This window comes from Lissotriton helveticus, chromosome 9, assembly GCF_964261635.1.
Source record: "Lissotriton helveticus chromosome 9, aLisHel1.1, whole genome shotgun sequence".
NCBI classification, from domain to species: Eukaryota; Metazoa; Chordata; class Amphibia; order Caudata; family Salamandridae; genus Lissotriton; species Lissotriton helveticus.
Genome location: NC_136070.1, coordinates 1,170,993,835 through 1,171,014,579, shown reverse-complemented (window position 1 = coordinate 1,171,014,579; position 20,745 = coordinate 1,170,993,835). Strand labels below are relative to the sequence as shown.

General features: G+C 41.3%; 1 protein-coding gene across 1 annotated transcript in view; it reads right to left on the bottom strand.

The window, feature by feature from the left end:
* The window catches only part of SFMBT1 (Scm like with four mbt domains 1), a 478,713-nt gene that overhangs the window by 21,486 nt on the left and 436,482 nt on the right, over positions 1-20,745 (bottom strand). The window contains exons 18-19 of the mRNA XM_078661640.1: positions 17,158-17,333; positions 1,682-1,860 (exon numbers count right to left, since the gene is read on the bottom strand). Of these exons, the coding sequence (XP_078517766.1) occupies positions 1,682-1,860; positions 17,158-17,333 (355 nt within the window). The remainder of the gene's footprint in view (positions 1-1,681; positions 1,861-17,157; positions 17,334-20,745) is intronic.

The following is a 20,745-nucleotide window of genomic DNA, read 5'->3' as shown; positions in this document are numbered from 1 at the left end:
TGTCTGAGGTGTTCAGTTTAACTGTACAGATAATACTAACACATACACCTGAAACAGCATTATAGGCAATTTGAAAATCTCATACTGCCCCTGTATTTTTCCCTGCACCACAATTTCCAGGTAAAAAAATGCATGGTGGGCATACTCAAGATTCTGAGGCTGCAGCTCCTATCAAGGATAAACATGCAGAATAACTGTGTTATCTCCAATCCCCAACGAATGGAACTCAGAATAGGAGGTAACACTACCCAAGACAAAACACACACCTTGTTGTTGCACTCTGTGGCATTACTTCCCGGTGCAGCTGTCATACTGGAAAAGACTGCCTTTGTTGTATAAATGCAAAATACTCTTTCTATTTTTAGGTGTTGTAACATCGTCTTAGTGAACACATGTTTCCTAATGAGAATCTTTGAAAAACGGAGGAGCCAAACCATCTCACTGAGATATGAATGATCTAGTCATCTTACTAAATTCCAAAGATAAACACAGCAGGACAGGAATTTAACATATTTGGGATGAAGACTTATGCAAATTACAAACATTCCATTTTTGTCAGTTATAACATCACACAATAAATAGGTAAAGCCAATAGTAAATTGTAATATTGTTAATAATGGGAGACGTAGTAATAGGCAAAACGGTGTAACTTTTGAGTAATGTCATTTGCATTAACATAAAAGCTTAACAGTTGCTACAACATTTGGCTTTACATCACTTAGGCCACATCACAAGTTTGGGGAAAATATCGATTCAGACTGAAGCAGGATTAGAAGCTGTATGGCAAAACTGCAGCTCTCGGATTTCCCACTAACATTTTTACCGGTAAAAACCTTGTGGAAGAAAACGCGCAAAAGGTGCCTGGAATGTAGGAAAAACCCACAAACACATATTACTTTAGTTAATCCTCATTCTATAGGTAAAACATATGTATCGGTGTGCTGTTCTAATTTCTGTAACCTGGAGTATTGGTCATACTTGATAAGGTGTTGGTTTACAGCCAAACTGCGTATGCCACTTCACACGTACAAATAAAGGGCCTAATCGGGGGCAGTGTTTGTTATTCTTCCTATGATGGCAGTTCAGCAAGGGCATCAAGGGCTTTGGCTCCTGGGATCCCTAGATATACGTGTGTAGTCTATTCTCTGGGCCTCTGCCTCTAGGTTTTAGTATTATTATAGCTTTATTGTCTCAGACCAAGCTGACCTGGAAGGTGGATTGTCTGTGTTATCTGCTGTTAACATTAGATGTCAATCGTTCGTCAATAGAATAAATTCAAAATTATTGCATCTGTTTCTGTTGGGCTGTCTACCATCTTTTAATCCATGTTCTCCTTCAGGTGGAAGTGCTAGGGACACACTCATATGTAATAAATGGAAGTAGGAAGACAAGAGGGCAGGATAAGCATACATTCCATTTGGCACTCCCCATTAACCTCTGTTAAACTCTCTTCTTTGTTGAGAACAAAAGTCAGTTGTACATAGGTAAGTTATTCAAACGGTACAACACCAAATACACATACAAGTCAGGAGTGTAGCCAGTCATAGTTGCATTTTATGCACTCTGATGCCTACTCTTCAGAAGATGAATCAACTTTATACTGAAAAGCACTATTAGATGCAATTCATGTTGTATTGAATAAAACTCTTTTGTGCGTAAATGTCATAAAAGACCAAAATACCTGAAGAGATCCTGCTGGTGTGGTATCCACAGAAGCAGAAGAACGCTTCTTTTTGTGTACAAAGAAGTGCTTGCGCCGTTTCCTTTTTTTGCCAGGTTTCTTTATGCCTATGTCAAAGTGGCTGTGTGCACCGGGAGGCCTTCCTAGTCTCTTACATTTTTTCTTTCCATAATAGTGCGCTGTAGAAAAAAAAAAGGAGAGAATTTGAGCACGACAGTAGTGTACAGGTAACATCATGATGTAAGGGAAAGGAAGTTTTAAATCAGATAAAATAACCATAGGCATAACACTCTAGCGTGTGAACGGGTACATACTGGACTGGCCAGCACTGCTGAACAGCCAAATAAGAAACGGCAAGCTTATATACCTTTCTAAAATAATATTTTCACCACACTTTATCTAAATTAGGAAATCCATATTACCATATCTGATCTACTACTGTGATAAAGCTTTTTTCTTAAAACATGTCTTGAATGATCTCGTTTTGGCTTAACCATATTTATAGTTACTGTACATTTAAGGAGTAAAAGACTTATGTGTTTTGGTAATACACGTTTGATATTGATATGTTTTAAGAATCATTGTTACATTTAAAGGGTTGACATGAAAATCTGCGAAACTTACTCAGAGGTTCTGACACTATATAGGAAAGTAAATAATAATAGCATATTAATAAGGTATATATATACATAAAAAAAGAAAATAGACCATGTTAATGCTATGTAAATGTAAAAGCTAACAATGAAGTTGGTATCCTTAGCTCGATTGATGGAACAAGTGCAAGTACAGCAAGAAGAATCTAGTATGCATGACAGGTGGCCTCAATCGAAGCACTTAAATAAGCTGACAAAAAGAGACTGCATTATGAGTTAAAAAGACAAAGTACTATCCTGGAATCCGGCAAACTGCTTAGATTCTGAAAAAACACAACTTTCACACTGAACTTAAATGTTCGATTTTGTACACTTTGTGAATCAAAAAAAATCTCATGTTTTGCATGTTTGTTGCGTTAATGTGTAAGTATTTTAGTGTATTGTAGAAATTGTTTACGTCGCAGTCCCCCGATTCCATTAGCAATATAAAGCGAGTCCACCAAAGTGAAAAGGTTAAGAACAACTTTTTTAAAGCACATGTTAATTTGAAATCCTGATTATGACAAAGCAGACAGGTTACTTGACATTAATGGCATATACAAAAACATAGTTTAAAACACAAACTAAATATGATAATTACCCAACAAATAATTGGCCATAGTAAAAAAAAAACTATAATATCCCCAATAATGATTTTCGCAGATGGGAAATGTGGGGTCTTGAAATCTAAAGTTCTAAGTTATCTCTGTACTATCTAAACTAAATTCTTAAATGTAGAGTTGACTCAAACTAAAACGTCTTGCAGGACCGAGTGGGCAATACACCCTCCTTGCCAGACCTGGCTGTGAAGACAGTAGTGCTTTGTGAACATGTGCACTGACACCACATTGTAGCTAGGCAGACGCTGAGGACATGCATTCTGCGTGCCAACACAGTGGTAGCATTCTTAGCCGAGGTCGAACGGGGTTTCAGACCTTTCAGAGGTTGCTTCTTCACCAATGTGTAGGAGATCTTAATACAGAAGACAGTCCACATCGAAAGGGTCTTCTTATGCAAAGCCTTCCCTTTCTTTGCCCCACAGAAGCCACAAAAAGCTTGTGTTTCACATGGTGCTCCTTGGTACAATCAATGTAAAATTACCATTTGTGGGCTCCGAGGACCCATTGCTCATCGTGAAAGGGAGTCACAACTTTAGGAAAAAAGTTTGCTCACCTCTCAGTGCCAAGTTGTTCGGGAAAACGATGATTTAGGGCAGTGGAACCAAGTTCGTTCACATAACTAACTGACATAATCACATTAAGGAAGTTAGCCTTTAAAGTCCGAGGACACAGCAAGCAGCTATGCATCAGCTCAAAGAGCGTACACATGAGAAATATCACGATCAAGTTAATGTCTCATTGCACAATCACCAACGGTTTGAGAGCAAGAGTGTGACACAATAGGCGATTTAAACAAGGGCAGTTGGTCCAGCAAACACAGCAAGGCAAAAGGGCCAACAAGTAATCTTTAATAGTGCAAGGACATCCTGAGACAAAGATGTAAAAAACTAAATTGTGCAAAATTCAACAGCCTTGCTTGTAAAGGGTCAGTCTCGAAGATGGCACACCAGGCCGCAAATGTGTTCCAGAACCCACCACAAACAAGGTACATGGAAGGACGCCTGGAGGCAAGGATGACCGCACCACTTCAGGCGGAAGATCAAACACAGTCAACTGTTGGCACTCCTTGTCTGTGCATGGAGGTGCAGATTCGGCTGGAGGACCCTGCTTTGCTACTGCAATAGAATTTTCTTTCTTCTGAAGTGGTAGCCTGCTCTCAGGACAGATTCTCAATACTAAGAAGTTCCGAGTACCAAACTCTCCTGGCCCAATCTGGAGCCACTAAAATAGCTTTGGCCGGGTTGTTTCGGATCCTTTTCATTACTTGGGACAGGGAAGGCACACAGAAGTCTGTGTTCTATTCCAGTGGGAATGCATCTCCTGGCAAGTGTTTGATTGTAAATTCCAATGCACAAGGCTCCTAACAATGTACATTCTCAACTGTGACAAACAGACCAATTCAGTGTTCTCCCCATTGACGGACGATACCATATAGAACCTGGTGATGCAGATGCCACTTGTGGACTATCTGACGCCACCTGCTTAGCTCATCTGCTGTGGCATTCACGGACCCTGCAGGTGGTTCATGATCAGGGAAATGCCCAGACACTCCAACCAACTACAGAGGCACAGAGCTGCCAGGAATAGGACTGAGGATCCCACTCCACCCTGCGTGTTGCAATACCATATCACCATATGGTGATATTGTTGTCCCGAGAACCTGCATCAGCCTCCCCTTGATGGATGGCAGGAAGGGCTTCAGAGCTAGACGAATGGCCCACAACTACAACAAATTGATATGGAGCTGGACTGTCTTTGGAGACCAGAGTCTCGATCTTCACCTCCGCCAGATGACCTCAGCCTAGCAGTGACGTGCCCGTTACAGTAGACCGTGGGCATTCTCCTGCAAAATCTGGAAGGCTTCTGATAGATCTCATTGATGCGGGCCTGCTGGAACTTTACCTTCAATTCTAGAGCCCGCATATGCCAGTTGGCATACACGACACACAGAATGCAGGAGGGTAAGAGTCCAATAAGCTTCAGAGCTGCTCTCTTCGTGATCCGGGACAGAGGCTGAAAGATCAGAATCATAGTGCAAATGTTCTGGACTCTTTGCAGTGGACAGAAAGCCCTCAATGGCACTGTGTCCAGAAGAACTTCGATGAATGGATGCCCCTGTAAAGGAGTCGGGTTCGACTTTGGCTCATCGATATTGAATCCAATAAAATCAGGTGGTTTGCTGTCATCTGGAGGTGGTCTACGACTGACTGTGGTGATCTTGCTTTAAACAACCAGTTATTGAAGTGGGAAAAACTGGTATCCCAACCTCAGAAGGTGGGCAGCACCCACCATTGTTATGAACATCTGCATTAAGCAAACAGAAAATGCTCCTGGCCAACCTTAAATCACCGTGGGAAAATAAATGTCCTGCAGGTCCAAGGACACTATTGAGCCATCTGTGTCCATAGCAGGCAGTATATGGGCCAGCCGGAGCATTTCAAAATTGTCTCTACTTAGGGAAGCTTTCAGAAGTTAGAAGCTCAAAAGAGGTTAGAAACCCCTGCTCTTCTACAGCACAGGGCAATAACAACTCCCTCCTCTATCAGTCTCCAACCGTATAGATAGCTCATTTGAAGAGTAACAATTGCTTCTCTTGTAACATATTCAACAGGTGCTCCCATGAAATTTGCTCTGATGTGGGTGATAGATTTGGTGGGGCAAAATGAAATAGTCCAGCCCAGCCATACCAAACGATCTGTAGAACGCATATGTCATACATGATTGGTTCAGTGGCTGTTGCCGCAGGTAAAGAGGTCAGGGAGGACTGACACCCTTGCTGACTTGCGTGCTGCTTACCAGACCCACATCCACAGAAGGAGCGAGGTGTTCGCTGTATGGTTGGAGAGACTGTCTTGAACTAATGCGACAACGGCTTGGCAGGGGCCAACAAGCCCAGGGAGTGAGTTGTGGCTCTATTTTCTTTGGAGCACTCCAAAGCACAATAGACATTTTATTGAAAAGGTGTGAACCATCAAAGGGCGGAACAATGTGAGTGGTTGTACAGCTCAGGAAAATCCTATGGAATGCATCCATGCATGTCTGCGGCACAGAACACTGGTGCTAACTGCCCTCACTGGCAATGAGTAGCATCTATGCCAGCGCAGGTCAGGTCTTGTCTATCATGGACTGCGGAACCGAAGGGCCCCTAATGTCTTTTGGAAATACCGGGAAGATCTTGCTGGACTTTCCCAGAGGGCATGTGTGTAGTAACCAATAAGCCTACGGCATATACTTGTCGCAATGCAGGCTGACAGAGGATAACATATTGCCAAATGCCTCAATCCTCTTAGATTCCTTATACGGAGCCGTCGTGGGGAATTAGCTGGAATTTACTCTACTGGTAGGAGCCTAAACCACAAGGCTCTCTGGGGTAGGATGTTTCGTAAGAAAATCGAGGTCACTAGGAGCTAATTTGTGATGCCAAGCCACCTGCCCATTCTCTGGCGGGCAAGAACAGGGCTTTGACATGAGCACATCAAGGTATCTGTGAGAGACTCAAAGAAAAGCAAGGGCTGAGACGTAGCTGGCCCAGGCTGCAGAATTTCCATAAGGATGTGTGTTTCTCTCTCGACTGAAGACAGCTGTAAATCTAAAACCTCAGCTGCTGGTGGCCCAAAAGGGGAGTATAAACCGGCCACAGGGGAGATCAGGCTCACTGGCCTCTTGTAAATCCATGTAAAAGTTGCCATCTGTTTAGTGAGGTGGGAGAAAACCATTACCCTACCCACCCACCATTATCATACCCATCATGGGGTGTGCCTTGTTCAGAATCAGAGCCAAAAAGATAATGGAGTCTTTGTTGGCATATCTGCCCTGCTAAAGGCATCAGGTCAGAGTTCAGCTGTGTCCGACATAAAGTCCACATTTGTAAAGCGCACAATCACCCGTTAGGGTCTCTAGGCGCTGGGGGCCGTCGGGAAGATTAAGCAAGCTATTGCCCAGAGTCACATGGTGGTGGGCTAACCTTCCGCCGGAGCCGGGGATCGAACCGTGGCCCCCAGATTCCAGCGTCAGTCGCCCTGGCCGCGGCGCCACACCTCCTCCGACATGGTTATCAGCACCGGATCCTCTTTCGGCACAGGTGGTGACTGTACAAGTTTCGACATGGTAGGGTGCTACGCAAGTCTAAGAGCTTGTATAGAAGCCTGAATCAAAGTAGGTACAGGTCTCTCAATAGGTCGAAAGAATTCAGACAGCGCTGAGGACAGATCTGCCAGTGGTAACTTGGATGGAGGTCCATGAAGCTCCACGAGGCATGAAAGCATGCCAAAAGGGAGCTGGGAGACCACCAAAAACCAGCAGCATGGCCTCCTTGCAGGTCTCAATCTGATGTTGCGGTGAAGATGGTCTAGGGAAATCAAGGCGCACCAAGATCAATCAGGGAATTGGCTCAATGACCTGGGACCTAGAGGGTGACCTACTCCCAATACAATGCCCTCTGCTTTCTCTTTGAATACAGAGTGATGGGATGGGATTGTGTTCTGCTTCACTTTTTTATGTTTGCGTTTGGATTTTGTATAGGACTTACTGGATGACTTCGACCACGCAGATGACTTCTTCTAATGTTCGGTGACATGAATCATCGCTTTTTGTATCGAATTGCCTTCAGGTGCATGAGGGCACATTTATTACACAACTTTGAGCCATGGGCCTAGTATCAACATCTGTTGTCTACAGTCATGGCATGATAGAAAACCCTTTGTAAAGGGTGGATCTGCACAACCGTGATCGATTGTAAGGATGGGGTTGTGAATGTTTTGAAAAATCTTAGCGTGCTATCTAGAGTGAGGGATGTGTGCCTGACTCCCTCCTAATTAACAAACATGTAAGTAAGAGCCCAGGGAAGCCCTGGACTGCTAGAAGCACAGCTGTTGGGCATTAAGCCTTTGGAAACTCAATGAAGTTTTAATATATATACACAGTATTCAACGTACACATTTATTGGTCAGTAAATAACCTCATTTCTCATGAACAATTAACGTCAAAATTATATATACACATACATCAGTAAACATTCGTAATCAATGTTGAACAAAAGGCACATGAAAATATTATCACGTCATATTTTCAATTCCTATTAATTGGTGATAACCACAACTCAATGATTGATTATTCAAAATCAATATCCAACATCCCAATGCATTTCGGGTTACATAATGAACCCTTCTTCAGGGGGTTAATAATATACAATCAAAGGTACAGTATTCCATAGGTGGATGGTTTCTTGAAGTGTAGATTCGACAGGATCTAAAAAACAGCAACATACCAAACTGTATTGTGTTCTCACATATATACAACTATACATCACAAAAAATGCTCAGGAGTAACACCGAGGGAAAAGAACCAAAAAGGCAAACCACCAAGAGAAAGCACCCGTGTCTCAAAAGTCAATCAATAAGTGCTAGATGCAAGATGTCGTGTCAACTATGTTATCAGAAAGGATGGGGAATCAAAGCTATGGCGCTCACAAAGGTGAGGAAAAAACCAACTAAAGTTGTCGTGAAAGAAAGAGAAAACATGCTTGTGACAATATCGCAAAGTGAAAAAGAGTGATAGTTTATCTCCCCTTAAGTGTAAAAAAGGCTCCATGAACGTCAAGAATACGTACAGTATTAAACAGCTCCGTGCACGTCCACTCACTAATCCTGCGTAAATACCCTTGTCGTTTACCAAACCCTAAACAACAAGTTAACGAAAACCATTTTCAATTGTAGTGCAGTGAGTTACGAATGAAAGCTGAGATGAAGTACCGGTTGCTAGCTTACCGCCAAATCCAGGCGAAACCACGCGCAGTTCAAAAATGGTATCACAGGAACATCCTGTGTGTGAAAGGAGATCTCATAGTGAGTTTTAAAACTGATGGTCATAAACCTTACCGAGTGAAACTGTAGTGATTGAGCCTGTGAACCGACCTTCCGCCTCCAACGTCGGCGCCCTGAGTGAATCCAATGTTGCGAGTCCGCCCATCAGGTCACGTGGTGCGGAACTCGCTGAATAAATGCAACTATACTAAACACTAAAAGTGGACTTGTGTCACCAGACCTAGTGTATCTCCTCCATTCACGGTGTTTCTGGTACGCCAAAAAAAAGCCACATGCAGCTAAAGAACTGCAAGATAATTAAAACGTCTGTTTAAAGGCTGAGAGTGAACTACTAATAAATAATAAAGTTGAAAATGAATTATCCAGAGCTAAATCAGGGAAATAAATATCTGAAAAGCGACTCATACATGGAAGAGTGCTCTAATACTCTATTAAGTAAACTCGGAAGGAGCATATACAATATTACCGAGAACACATACTGTATTCCTACACCGAATCAAAAAGTGCGGAAAAAATAGTAATAAAGATAGAAGGAAAATGGAGCAGTACAGAGCAGAATTGAATGATTAATTAAAAGAAACTAAAATAAATAAGTGAGTGATAAAACTCAGTGTTCCCCCTTACAATCTAGAGAACCAACACATGTATAATTACAGAAAACACAATAATTCGTAATGATCATTTAAACCATTGGGAATAACGGTTCCTAAAATTTTTATCCAATGTGTTTCCCTTCTGGCTAGAAGTGTATTCAAGTCCAATCCTGGGGAGAGCTCTATGCGTTCTAGGACTGTGTACCTAAGTTGGGGAATAGTGTGTTTGGCTTCTACCCAGTGTCTGGCCAGTGAGGAGTTTGTATTGCGATTCCTAATTCGACTTTTGTGCTCTACTATTCGAGTCTTTATTTTCCGACTAGTGCGTCCCACGTAAACTAGTCCACAGGGACACTTGATCGCATATATTACTCCTTCCGTATTGCAATCTGCATTGTATCTTAGTTTGATGCTTACACCCGTCTGCGGATGCATAAATTGATCACCTGTGATAACGTTACCACATTGTCCACAGTTATAACATTTCAGCATGCCCCTCTCTCTTTGTCTTACAGTGCATTTTGGGGATTTCAAAAATTCCCTTAAGTTCTTGGTTCTGGTGTGTGCAAAAAGGGGACTACCATGAAAAACTGTTGCAAAATCAGGTTCATTTTCGATTAGTTCCCAGCGGTTCCTGATTATTGTCTTGATCTGTGTGGCTTGCATTGAATTCTTAAGTACAAATACCTCTCGTTTCATGGGTAATTTCTCTTTAGATGTCAGAAGTTCATCACGAGTTTTTCCTGACATAATCTGGACAGCTTCTCTGAGTATTTGATCTGGATAGCCACGCTCCTTGTATTGTTGAATCTGTTTTTTAATATCTTCCTTACATTGGTCTTCATCTGATGTAATCCTCTTGATTCGCATCATCTGTGAGATCGGAAGATGTTTCTTCAAACTGTATGGGTGTGCGCTCGTGAAAAGCAACGCGTTATTAACATCTGTCGGCTTCCTGTATACAGACGTAGATAACCCGGTTATTGTTTTACTTATTTCAATATCCAAAAAATGGATCTTCTCTTTTTCAATGCTGTGTGTGAACTGAATCCGGGGATTCAGTTCATTCAATTTACAAATACTTTCTTCCAGTGATTCTCTCGTGCCTGTCCAAATAACTAAGATATCATCAATATACCTCAAGAAAACTGCTGCATGTCTCTTCCACATCAAATCTGATAATATGTGTTGATCCTCAAAATGAGCCATGTAGGTATTTGCATACGACGGTGCTCCTGGAAAACCCATCGCTGTCCCTGTGCGCTGAATGAAAAAGTTGTCCTGCCACGTGAAATAGTTGTTATAGAGTGCAAAATGTAGTAATTCTAGAAGAAAAACTGCTTTATCGTGATCAATTTCTGAGTGTAACAATCGCCATTCTATTGCCTCTAGGCCTTCCTTGTGTGCTATTGAGGTGTATAGTGCGACTACATCAATTGTGCAAAGCCAAATGTCATTCTCAAAAAGATGTTTCTGTGATTCCAATTTTTGTAAACAGTCGGTTGTATCTTTAACATATGTCTCCCAGGATTGGACCAACGGTTGTAAATAAAAGTCAAGATAATATCCTAGAGACTCGTGAATAGAACCACACCCGGCTACTATAGGTCGAAAAGGTGGTTGAGTTTTGTGCTTGTGCACCTTCGGTAGCATGTATAAGGTCGGTATCTTTGGTGTAGAGTTGAAAAGAAACTTCTTAGTGTTCTCGTCTATGATACCGGATTCTAAAGCTCTAGACAGGAACTCGTCCAGTAACCTCAACAATTCATTTGTTGGATCTTGTTCCAAAGGAAGGTAGGTATCTCTGTCTTGTATGTGTTCAAGTACACACTTGTTGTAAAAGTCAGTGTCGAGTACCACTAGAGCTCCTCCTTTATCTGCTGGATGAAATGTTACCGAGGGATCTTGTCTCAGCTTATTTAGAATGCGTCGCTCCTTGGGACTCAAATTTTGATGTTGTTTAAAACCATATTTGATTGTTTCCAAATCCTTTTTAACAAGAGACTCAAAGGTATCAAGTGTCTTATGGGAGACTGGTGACAAAAATCTGCTTTTAGGTCTGAATTTTCTCTGTTCCATTGTTGGTTCTTCTTGACTGGGGTTGATGGTAAAAAACCACCTTAATCTTAGTTTTCGCATGAATTTAAAAAGGGCTACCTCCGTCTCTAAAGCATTTGACATGTAGGATGGGACAAAAGAGGTTCCTTTATTAAGTACCTTAATCTCTTCCGAAGTTAGCTGTTTGGATGAAATGTTGATTACCAAAGAATTCACTTCTTCACAATCCGCTGTGGCCTTCCTTGCTCTTTTTGTGCCTTGGGTTTTTCCACGCCTTGTGTTTCGTCTTGTGGTGTTGGCGTTTTGTCAGGTGGAATTTTGGTCGTGGGGCCCTCCCCTAAAAAAGGTCCACTGCTTGTTGAAGTAGTAGCTGTTGTATCTACGTTTGAAGCTGTGAATTGTGTCAAAGTAGCAGGTGGCCTCTGCATCGAGAGGTCCTCATCCGGTACTATACTCTCTTCAGACGACGTGGCATCTGGTTTTTTGAAGACCCTCTTTTGTGCATATTTTTCGGCCCAGGTGTAAACCTCGTCCAATTTGTAATCGATCGTGTCCCTTCGGAACTTACGTATCTTCCTTTCATGCACTTCCTTTGCATGCGTGTCCAGATTTTTGTTTATCTTGTCTAGTACTTGATTCCAGTTCTCATTCTCCATACGGTTACTGATTTCATTCTTTAGTTTATTAATGTCAAACAATAGTTCTCCTAAGAGTGACGATATCTCTTCTATTATAAGCAAAATCAAATCGAGAGAACATTTGTTCAGAATCGCGTTCCAGCGAGCCATAAAGGATTTGTTATATTTGAAGAGCATCGGGCGAAGAGCAACCCTCAAGCCTCGGGGTATACGCTTGACTTTATGATATTCTATCAAAGTGGTTGCGTGTAATCTTTGATTCACTTCTTTTCTCATTAAATATTCCAGTTGTTTCAGTTGCTGCATCGTAGTTCCTGTAGATGTTCCATATTCCCTCACTTCCTTGACTAATGCATAAATTACTTCCGCTTCTTCTGGTGAGTAAACTTTTGTTTCTGCCTGATTCGTGGTGAGATTTGAAATATCCTGCCAGGACATAATTACTCTTGGGTGCTGATCCACTAAGTGGCACTGTGGGTATGAAAATCTTTGTAAAGGGTGGATCTGCACAACCGTGATCGATTGTAAGGATGGGGTTGTGAATGTTTTGAAAAATCTTAGCGTGCTATCTAGAGTGGGGGATGTGTGCCTGACTCCCTCCTAATTAACAGGATTTGGAAACAATCAAATATGGTTTTAAACAACATCAAAATTTGAGTCCCAAGGAGCGACGCATTCTAAATAAGCTGAGACAAGATCCCTCGGTAACATTTCATCCAGCAGATAAAGGAGGAGCTCTAGTGGTACTCGACACTGACTTTTACAACAAGTGTGTACTTGAACACATACAAGACAGAGATACCTACCTTCCTTTGGAACAAGATCCAACAAATGAATTGTTGAGGTTACTGGACGAGTTCCTGTCTAGAGCTTTAGAATCCGGTATCATAGACGAGAACACTAAGAAGTTTCTTTTCAACTCTACACCAAAGATACCGACCTTATACCTGCTACCGAAGGTGCACAAGCACAAAACTCAACCACCTTTTTGACCTATAGTAGCCGGGTGTGGTTCTATTCACGAGTCTCTAGGATATTATCTTGACTTTTATTTACAACCGTTGGTCCAATCCTGGGAGACATATGTTAAAGATACAACCGACTGTTTACAAAAATTGGAATCACAGAAACATCTTTTTGAGAATGACATTTGGCTTTGCACAATTGATGTAGTCGCACTATACACCTCAATAGCACACAAGGAAGGCCTAGAGGCAATAGAATGGCGATTGTTACACTCAGAAATTGATCACGATAAAGCAGTTTTTCTTCTAGAATTACTACATTTTGCACTCTATAACAACTATTTCACGTGGCAGGACAACTTTTTCATTCAGCGCACAGGGACAGCGATGGGTTTTCCAGGAGCACCGTCATATGCAAATACCTACATGGCTCATTTTGAGGATCAACACATATTATCAGATTTGATGTGGAAGAGACATGCAGCAGTTTTCTTGAGGTATATTGATGATATCTTAGTTATTTGGACAGGCACGAGAGAATCACTGGAAGAAAGTATTTGTAAATTGAATGAACTGAATCCCCGGATTCAGTTCACACACAGCATTGAAAAAGAGAAGATCCATTTTTTGGATATTGAAATAAGTAAAACAATAACCGGGTTATCTACGTCTGTATACAGGAAGCCGACAGATGTTAATAACGCGTTGCTTTTCACGAGCGCACACCCATACAGTTTGAAGAAACATCTTCCGATCTCACAGATGATGCGAATCAAGAGGATTACATCAGATGAAGACCAATGTAAGGAAGATATTAAAAAACAGATTCAACAATACAAGGAGCGTGGCTATCCAGATCAAATACTCAGAGAAGCTGTCCAGATTATGTCAGGAAAAACTCGTGATGAACTTCTGACATCTAAAGAGAAATTACCCATGAAACGAGAGGTATTTGTACTTAAGAATTCAATGCAAGCCACACAGATCAAGACAATAATCAGGAACCGCTGGGAACTAATCGAAAATGAACCTGATTTTGCAACAGTTTTTCATGGTAGTCCCCTTTTTGCACACACCAGAACCAAGAACTTAAGGGAATTTTTGAAATCCCCAAAATGCACTGTAAGACAAAGAGAGAGGGGCATGCTGAAATGTTATAACTGTGGACAATGTGGTAACGTTATCACAGGTGATCAATTTATGCATCCGCAGACGGGTGTAAGCATCAAACTAAGATACAATGCAGATTGCAATACGGAAGGAGTAATATATGCGATCAAGTGTCCCTGTGGACTAGTTTACGTGGGACGCACTAGTCGGAAAATAAAGACTCGAATAGTAGAGCACAAAAGTCGAATTAGGAATCGCAATACAAACTCCTCACTGGCCAGACACTGGGTAGAAGCCAAACACACTATTCCCCAACTTAGGTACACAGTCCTAGAACGCATAGAGCGCTCCCCAGGATTGGACTTGAATACACTTCTAGCCAGAAGGGAAACACATTGGATAAAATTTTTAGGAACCGTTATTCCCAATGGTTTAAATGATCATTACGAGTTATTGTGTTTTCTGTAATTATACATGTGTTGGTTCTCTAGATTGTAAGGGGGAACACTGAGTTTTATCACTCACTTATTTATTTTAGTTTCTTTTAATTAATCATTCAATTCTGCTCTGTACTGCTCCATTTTCCTTCTATCTTTATTACTATTTTTTCCGCACTTTTTGATTCGGTGTAGGAATACAGTATGTGTTCTCGGTAATATTGTATATGCTCCTTCCGAGTTTACTTAATAGAGTATTAGAGCACTCTTCCATGTATGAGTCGCTTTTCAGATATTTATTTCCCTGATTTAGCTCTGGATAATTCATTTTCAACTTTATTATTTATTAGTAGTTCACTCTCAGCCTTTAAACAGACGTTTTAATTATCTTGCAGTTCTTTAGCTGCATGTGGCTTTTTTTTGGCGTACCAGAAACACCGTGAATGGAGGAGATACACTAGGTCTGGTGACACAAGTCCACTTTTAGTGTTTAGTATAGTTGCATTTATTCAGCGAGTTCCGCACCACGTGACCTGATGGGCGGACTCGCAACATTGGATGCACTCAGGGCTCAATCACTACAGTTTCACTCGGTAAGGTTTATGACCATCAGTTTTAAAACTCACTATGAGATCTCCTTTCACACACAGGATGTTCCTGTGATACCATTTTTGAACTGCGCGTGGTTTCGCCTGGATTTGGCGGTAAGCTAGCAACCGGTACTTCATCTCAGCTTTCATTCGTAAGTCACTGCACTACAATTGAAAATGGTTTTCGTTAACTTGTTGTTTAGGGTTTGGTAAACGACAAGGGTATTTACGCAGGATTAGTGAGTGGACGTGCACGGAGCTGTTTAATACTGTACGTATTCTTGACGTTCATGGAGCCTTTTTTACACTTAAGGGGAGATAAACTATCACTCTTTTTCACTTTGCGATATTGTCACAAGCATGTTTTCTCTTTCTTTCACGACAACTTTAGTTGGTTTTTTCCTCACCTTTGTGAGCGCCGTAGCTTTGATTCCCCATCCTTTCTGATAACATAGTTGACACGACATCTTGCATCTAGCACTTATTGATTGACTTTTGAGACACGGGTGCTTTCTCTTGGTGGTTTGCCTTTTTGGTTCTTTTCCCTCGGTGTTACTCCTGAGCATTTTTTGTGATGTATAGTTGTATATATGTGAGAACACAATACAGTTTGGTATGTTGCTGTTTTTTAGATCCTGTCGAATCTACACTTCAAGAAACCATCCACCTATGGAATACTGTACCTTTGATTGTATATTATTAATCCCCTGAAGAAGGGTTCATTATGTAACCCGAAATGCATTGGGATGTTGGATATTGATTTTGAATAATCAATCATTGAGTTGTGGTTATCACCAATTAATAGGAATTGAAAATATGACGTGATAATATTTTCATGTGCCTTTTGTTCAACATTGATTACGAATGTTTACTGATGTATGTGTACATATAATTTTGACGTTAATTGTTCATGAGAAATGAGGTTATTTACTGACCAATAAATGTGTACGTTGAATACTGTGTATATATATTAAAACTTCATTGAGTTTCCAAAGGCTTAATGCCCAACAGCTGTGCTTCTAGCAGTCCAGGGCTTCCCTGGGCTCTTACTTACATGATAGAAAACCCTGTCATTTAAGGAGGAGACATTGTTACCTAGCACACAGGATTTTGTTTAGAAGTCATTGAAAGACACACTAAATTGAGAGCACAGCTCTGGATCCGTGTTGGAAGAGGCAGAAAAAAGTAACTGACATAAGCATGCAGAGAAGGCGCTTTTAGGCAAGCTCCGCTCCATAACATCTGGGGCGGGATGGAGCCAGCGTGGAATCACACACCACCACCTAATAGCATGTGGGAACATTACTGGAAAAAAGTTTCTCGATCTAGTCTGGCACCTGAGAGTATTCTTGGGTGAGAAATCTGTGGTTATAAGTATCCATCTAAATCCCTGCAAGCAATCGAATCTTCCAGCTCCACCTGATCGTTAAAAACAGGATCGCATATGCTTTCATATGATCTCTTTCACACATCTGCAACACTATCACAGGAGCTCAGGAAACAGATTATTTTGCGTAAGATCAACTTTCAGATTCGTATAGATTCGGTTGTCTACTTATAGTTTTAGATCCAGTCACAAAGTAGGGCTATGGGTTTAAGATGCCAACACATATGATTGAACTTCAAAGAATGGGCCTTCAATGGTGTACAGCATTATTTTAAAGTGACCAATTTCTCATTTGGTTTCCACAAATGTTTGTGGGAAATTGTTGGCTGAACATGGCACAGAAATAAATAAAGTAACTAATGAAATCAATGAAATAACCTTTGTGCAAAACTACGAGAACCTCAGGGAGCTTAGAAGCTTATAGCACATACATCACATTCGGCTTCATTTCTAGACACTTTGTCAAACAAAGCATGAGGTCATTTATCTATCTAAGAAAGGAAAGGCTATGGACCAAAATATGTACAGATGCAGTCCCTTAATTTCCCTGCCTACTAGCACTGCCAACTCTACTGTCAACAGAAGGCACTTTTGTGATTCACATGCAATAACAGGTTTACTCACTGTATTTGGTTTTTGTCAGCACAGAGCAGTTTTCTGAACACTTATCAAGCACCATTAATGGGCCAAAGAGATTGGGGCAGCACTCCAGTTTAATGCACGTCGTCCTGCAGAACTCATTCACTCGGTCAGCAGTCCTCACAACCTCCACTGTGGCACGGTAACTTTTCCCTTTATACCTGCCATGAAAAAAAACAGGACATTATCGATAAACCAGAAAGGTAGATACATTTTGTTAAGAAATGTTAACTTTAAAACCTATGGGGGAGTCCAGTATTCGGGGAAGCGAAACATAAACAAAGGACCTCAGATGCTGAGTTTACCAAGGGTCAGATAAAGAAAAATCTTTGCAATATATTAAAGCTGAGTAACTTCCTTGATTATGAAAATATACAAAGGGTGCAAAATAAAAGAATTAGCATCTGCAATGCAAGGATGCACTACAGTGTTAGGCTTTTCCCCAAAGATGTGCAACATTGTAAAAAAAAAATTACATTTTGAAAAAAGGTGGGATGAAGGAACAGTTACTGATTGTTATATCATTCCACTGGCATGCACATGCGTCAGAAGGCATGTACGTACCAGCAGAATGATGCAGCAGCCATTTGCTTTAATTTTGAATTTACCGATCCAAGATTCCAGATGCTACTTGGATCAGTACATAAAAAAAAAAGAAAACGGATTTTCTTAGCCTCACAGCACAATTTAAAATAATAAATGGGGGATGGGTGGGTGTGTGAGGAAGAAACAAATGGGTTGAGCAGGGAAAAGCACTGCAGAGAGCAACACTGAAGGTAGGGAGAAGCAAACATGGAAAGAACACAGTGTGTGGTAGGCAGAGGAGAGAAGAGCACAGAGCATAAGGGAGAAGCACATGAGAGAGCAAGAAGCACACACAAGTGCAGCAACTTGGGAAGCAGCGTAGAAGCACATGAGGGTGAGAACAACATGGAGCATGGGGGGAGCGAGAAGAGAGCTGGAAACACATACACCCTCATTAAAAGGTTAACCAATAACAAAAAAAAAGTCCCCTCAATGTGAGCAGTGGAAGGATAGAAGTCAGCCAATCACAGAGATGGTAAAGAGGCTATGGGACATGGAATGCCTTCAAATAAGAAGTGAGTAAATACGAGTGACAACAAACTCAACAAATAGTAAGTAACGTTCAGGATATCAGTCCCCGTAAGTTTATGGTGAGCCCAAAATAGGTTCTTTGCAACCAGACACAGCTTGAGCTTTCTGGTAGGCTCGACCTAAAAAACCACAACAATGGTAGATATCAGTTGTGATTGAAAAGCATCACTAGGCTTAAATCTTTTTGGAGAGGTGCAAACAATTAAGCCTTGAGAAAGTGAGTTAACTCATGAAACATATTGGCAGATCTGAAGACGTCTGTGAGAATGGATACTAATTGAGAAGATGATATCATCACGACGTGTTTGGAATATGAACATTGCATTCAACTACTATGATTACAAGGATTGAGTTATGTTATGAAATCTGCGTTGGCTGGACATTTTCGTAATGCCTAAAACTTTACGAGTTGTACCTCAAATTTAAATAAAATGTGTGCAATTATGCATACAAAGGATAACTGATGTGGATGATACATAGTGCTAGGCATATTTCCTCTATACTATTTCTTCTATTATCTAAGTAATACAGGCTTAGGGAAGTGGTTTTCCCAAGGAAGGGTCATGAAAGTGGGCAACCAGGAAGACACATGTATTGGGGCATTTACAAACATTAGCAATGACACAAAGAGTGCATTCCTACCCTGGCACCTAAATAAAGGCAAGTAGTAGTCTGGATGGCAAAGTGCTATTTTTAAGGGGCGTCATGGGTGGGGATTTCTTGCCATGTAAAAATGTTTTTGTATTAACAAGGTCAATAAGTTGAAATCTGCACTTTCTTTAAACCAATGCCTTTGGATATTTCACTTTAAGGACAGATGCACCGGAGAAGTTCAGAGGGGAAAAGGGTTAAACATGGAAATCTACAATAAGAACACGTTGCTTACCTTTGGTAATGCTCTTTGTGTATAATCTTTCTAACTGCAGATTCTTCACCTTTAAAAAATCCCCAGGTGACAGACTCAATCCAGAGACTGCAATGAATCTATGCGCTGACAGCTGGCACTGCGTGGCTCAGTGGTGAATCTATAAAGCCCGGAACTGATGGACCAGACCTGCATGTAAATGCAACCCTACATACTGGTGTCTGATACATAACCTTTTTTCTTGCAAGACCATACAACATAGAGCACTTAGAATAAATTACAGGTGGAAGCATTCTAAAATCCAATTTAGAAGATAATTATGATGTTCACCCTCTCCACAAAAGTGGGAGGGATGTGAAGAATCTACAGTTAGACAGATTATCCCACAGAACGCGATGGATATTATTAGAATAGGTACCATAGCAGTATCTCCCTAAGGTGGAGGGTCTAGGGAATGGTTTAGCCCATAATGCCTTGCAGGACCACTGACAAAGGGGCCTTCCCCAAGACCCGAGCATCAAAGTACTGGCCATTCAGGAATGTGTGCCAATGCATCAACCAGGCACAGGTATAAATACTGGCAATCCCCCTGCCCATGACATTGTAGCTTCTTTGGACCTAGTGGTATGAGCCTGCTGGCCTTCAGGGGGTTGCATCTAGGTCAGTGCATTGTAGACTTTGATACAGAGCACTAACTATCTTGACAGGGTCCTTTTCTGCACTAGCGTCCCATACTTTGCTCCAGGGAATCCCACAAAAAGCTGATCATCCACCCTGTTTCCGTTTGTGCAAACAATGTAGAAAGCAAATGCCTTTTTGGGGTCCAGTCGATGCAGCCTCTCCTCCTTCTTAGAAGGGTGAGATGGCACAAAATCATGTGTAGAGTGATAGACTGGCTGATGTGAAAAGGAGTAAACTCTTGAGACAACTGCCGGGATCCTCAGCGTTACTTTTGCACAGAAAGAAGTTAGTGTAGGGCAGTTGCACAGAGAGCACCTGGAGTTCACTCATGTGAATGCAGAGATGATGGCAATCAGAAAGACTGTATAAAGTGTGAGTAGTGATAGTGAGCATCTGTGCATCAGCTTTAAAAGTGCGCACATTAGAAATTTCAAGACTTAGGGTTAAATTTAGATCTTGTCGGATGGGTTACTCCATCACAACGGTGACGGATGTCCCGTCCACCGAAATATAAATCCCATTATATCCTATGGAATTTAAATTTTAACGGACAGGATATCAGTCACCGTTGTGACAGAGTAACCTGTCTGCCATTGGGGCATGATGAATATGCTCAGACGAAACATATAAGTCAGTCCTTTGATAAAACATATCACAACAGGTCATTGTTGATCAGGTGAACGCAAAAAGGCAAAGTGAGTTTATTGATAGCCATTAACTGTGTAAACTGCAACGTCTTGCTGGGACATTGGCAGAACAATGAAACACATCTGAAAGTTTGGACTGCAGAGAGTTGGTTTGATGAGCACCGCACCAGGCACTATATCTCTGAAAGCGCAGATGACTTGAAGGGTGCTAGGCTGCAAGGAAGACATAGACTACTGCAGCCAGGAGATCAAATGCATTTATCA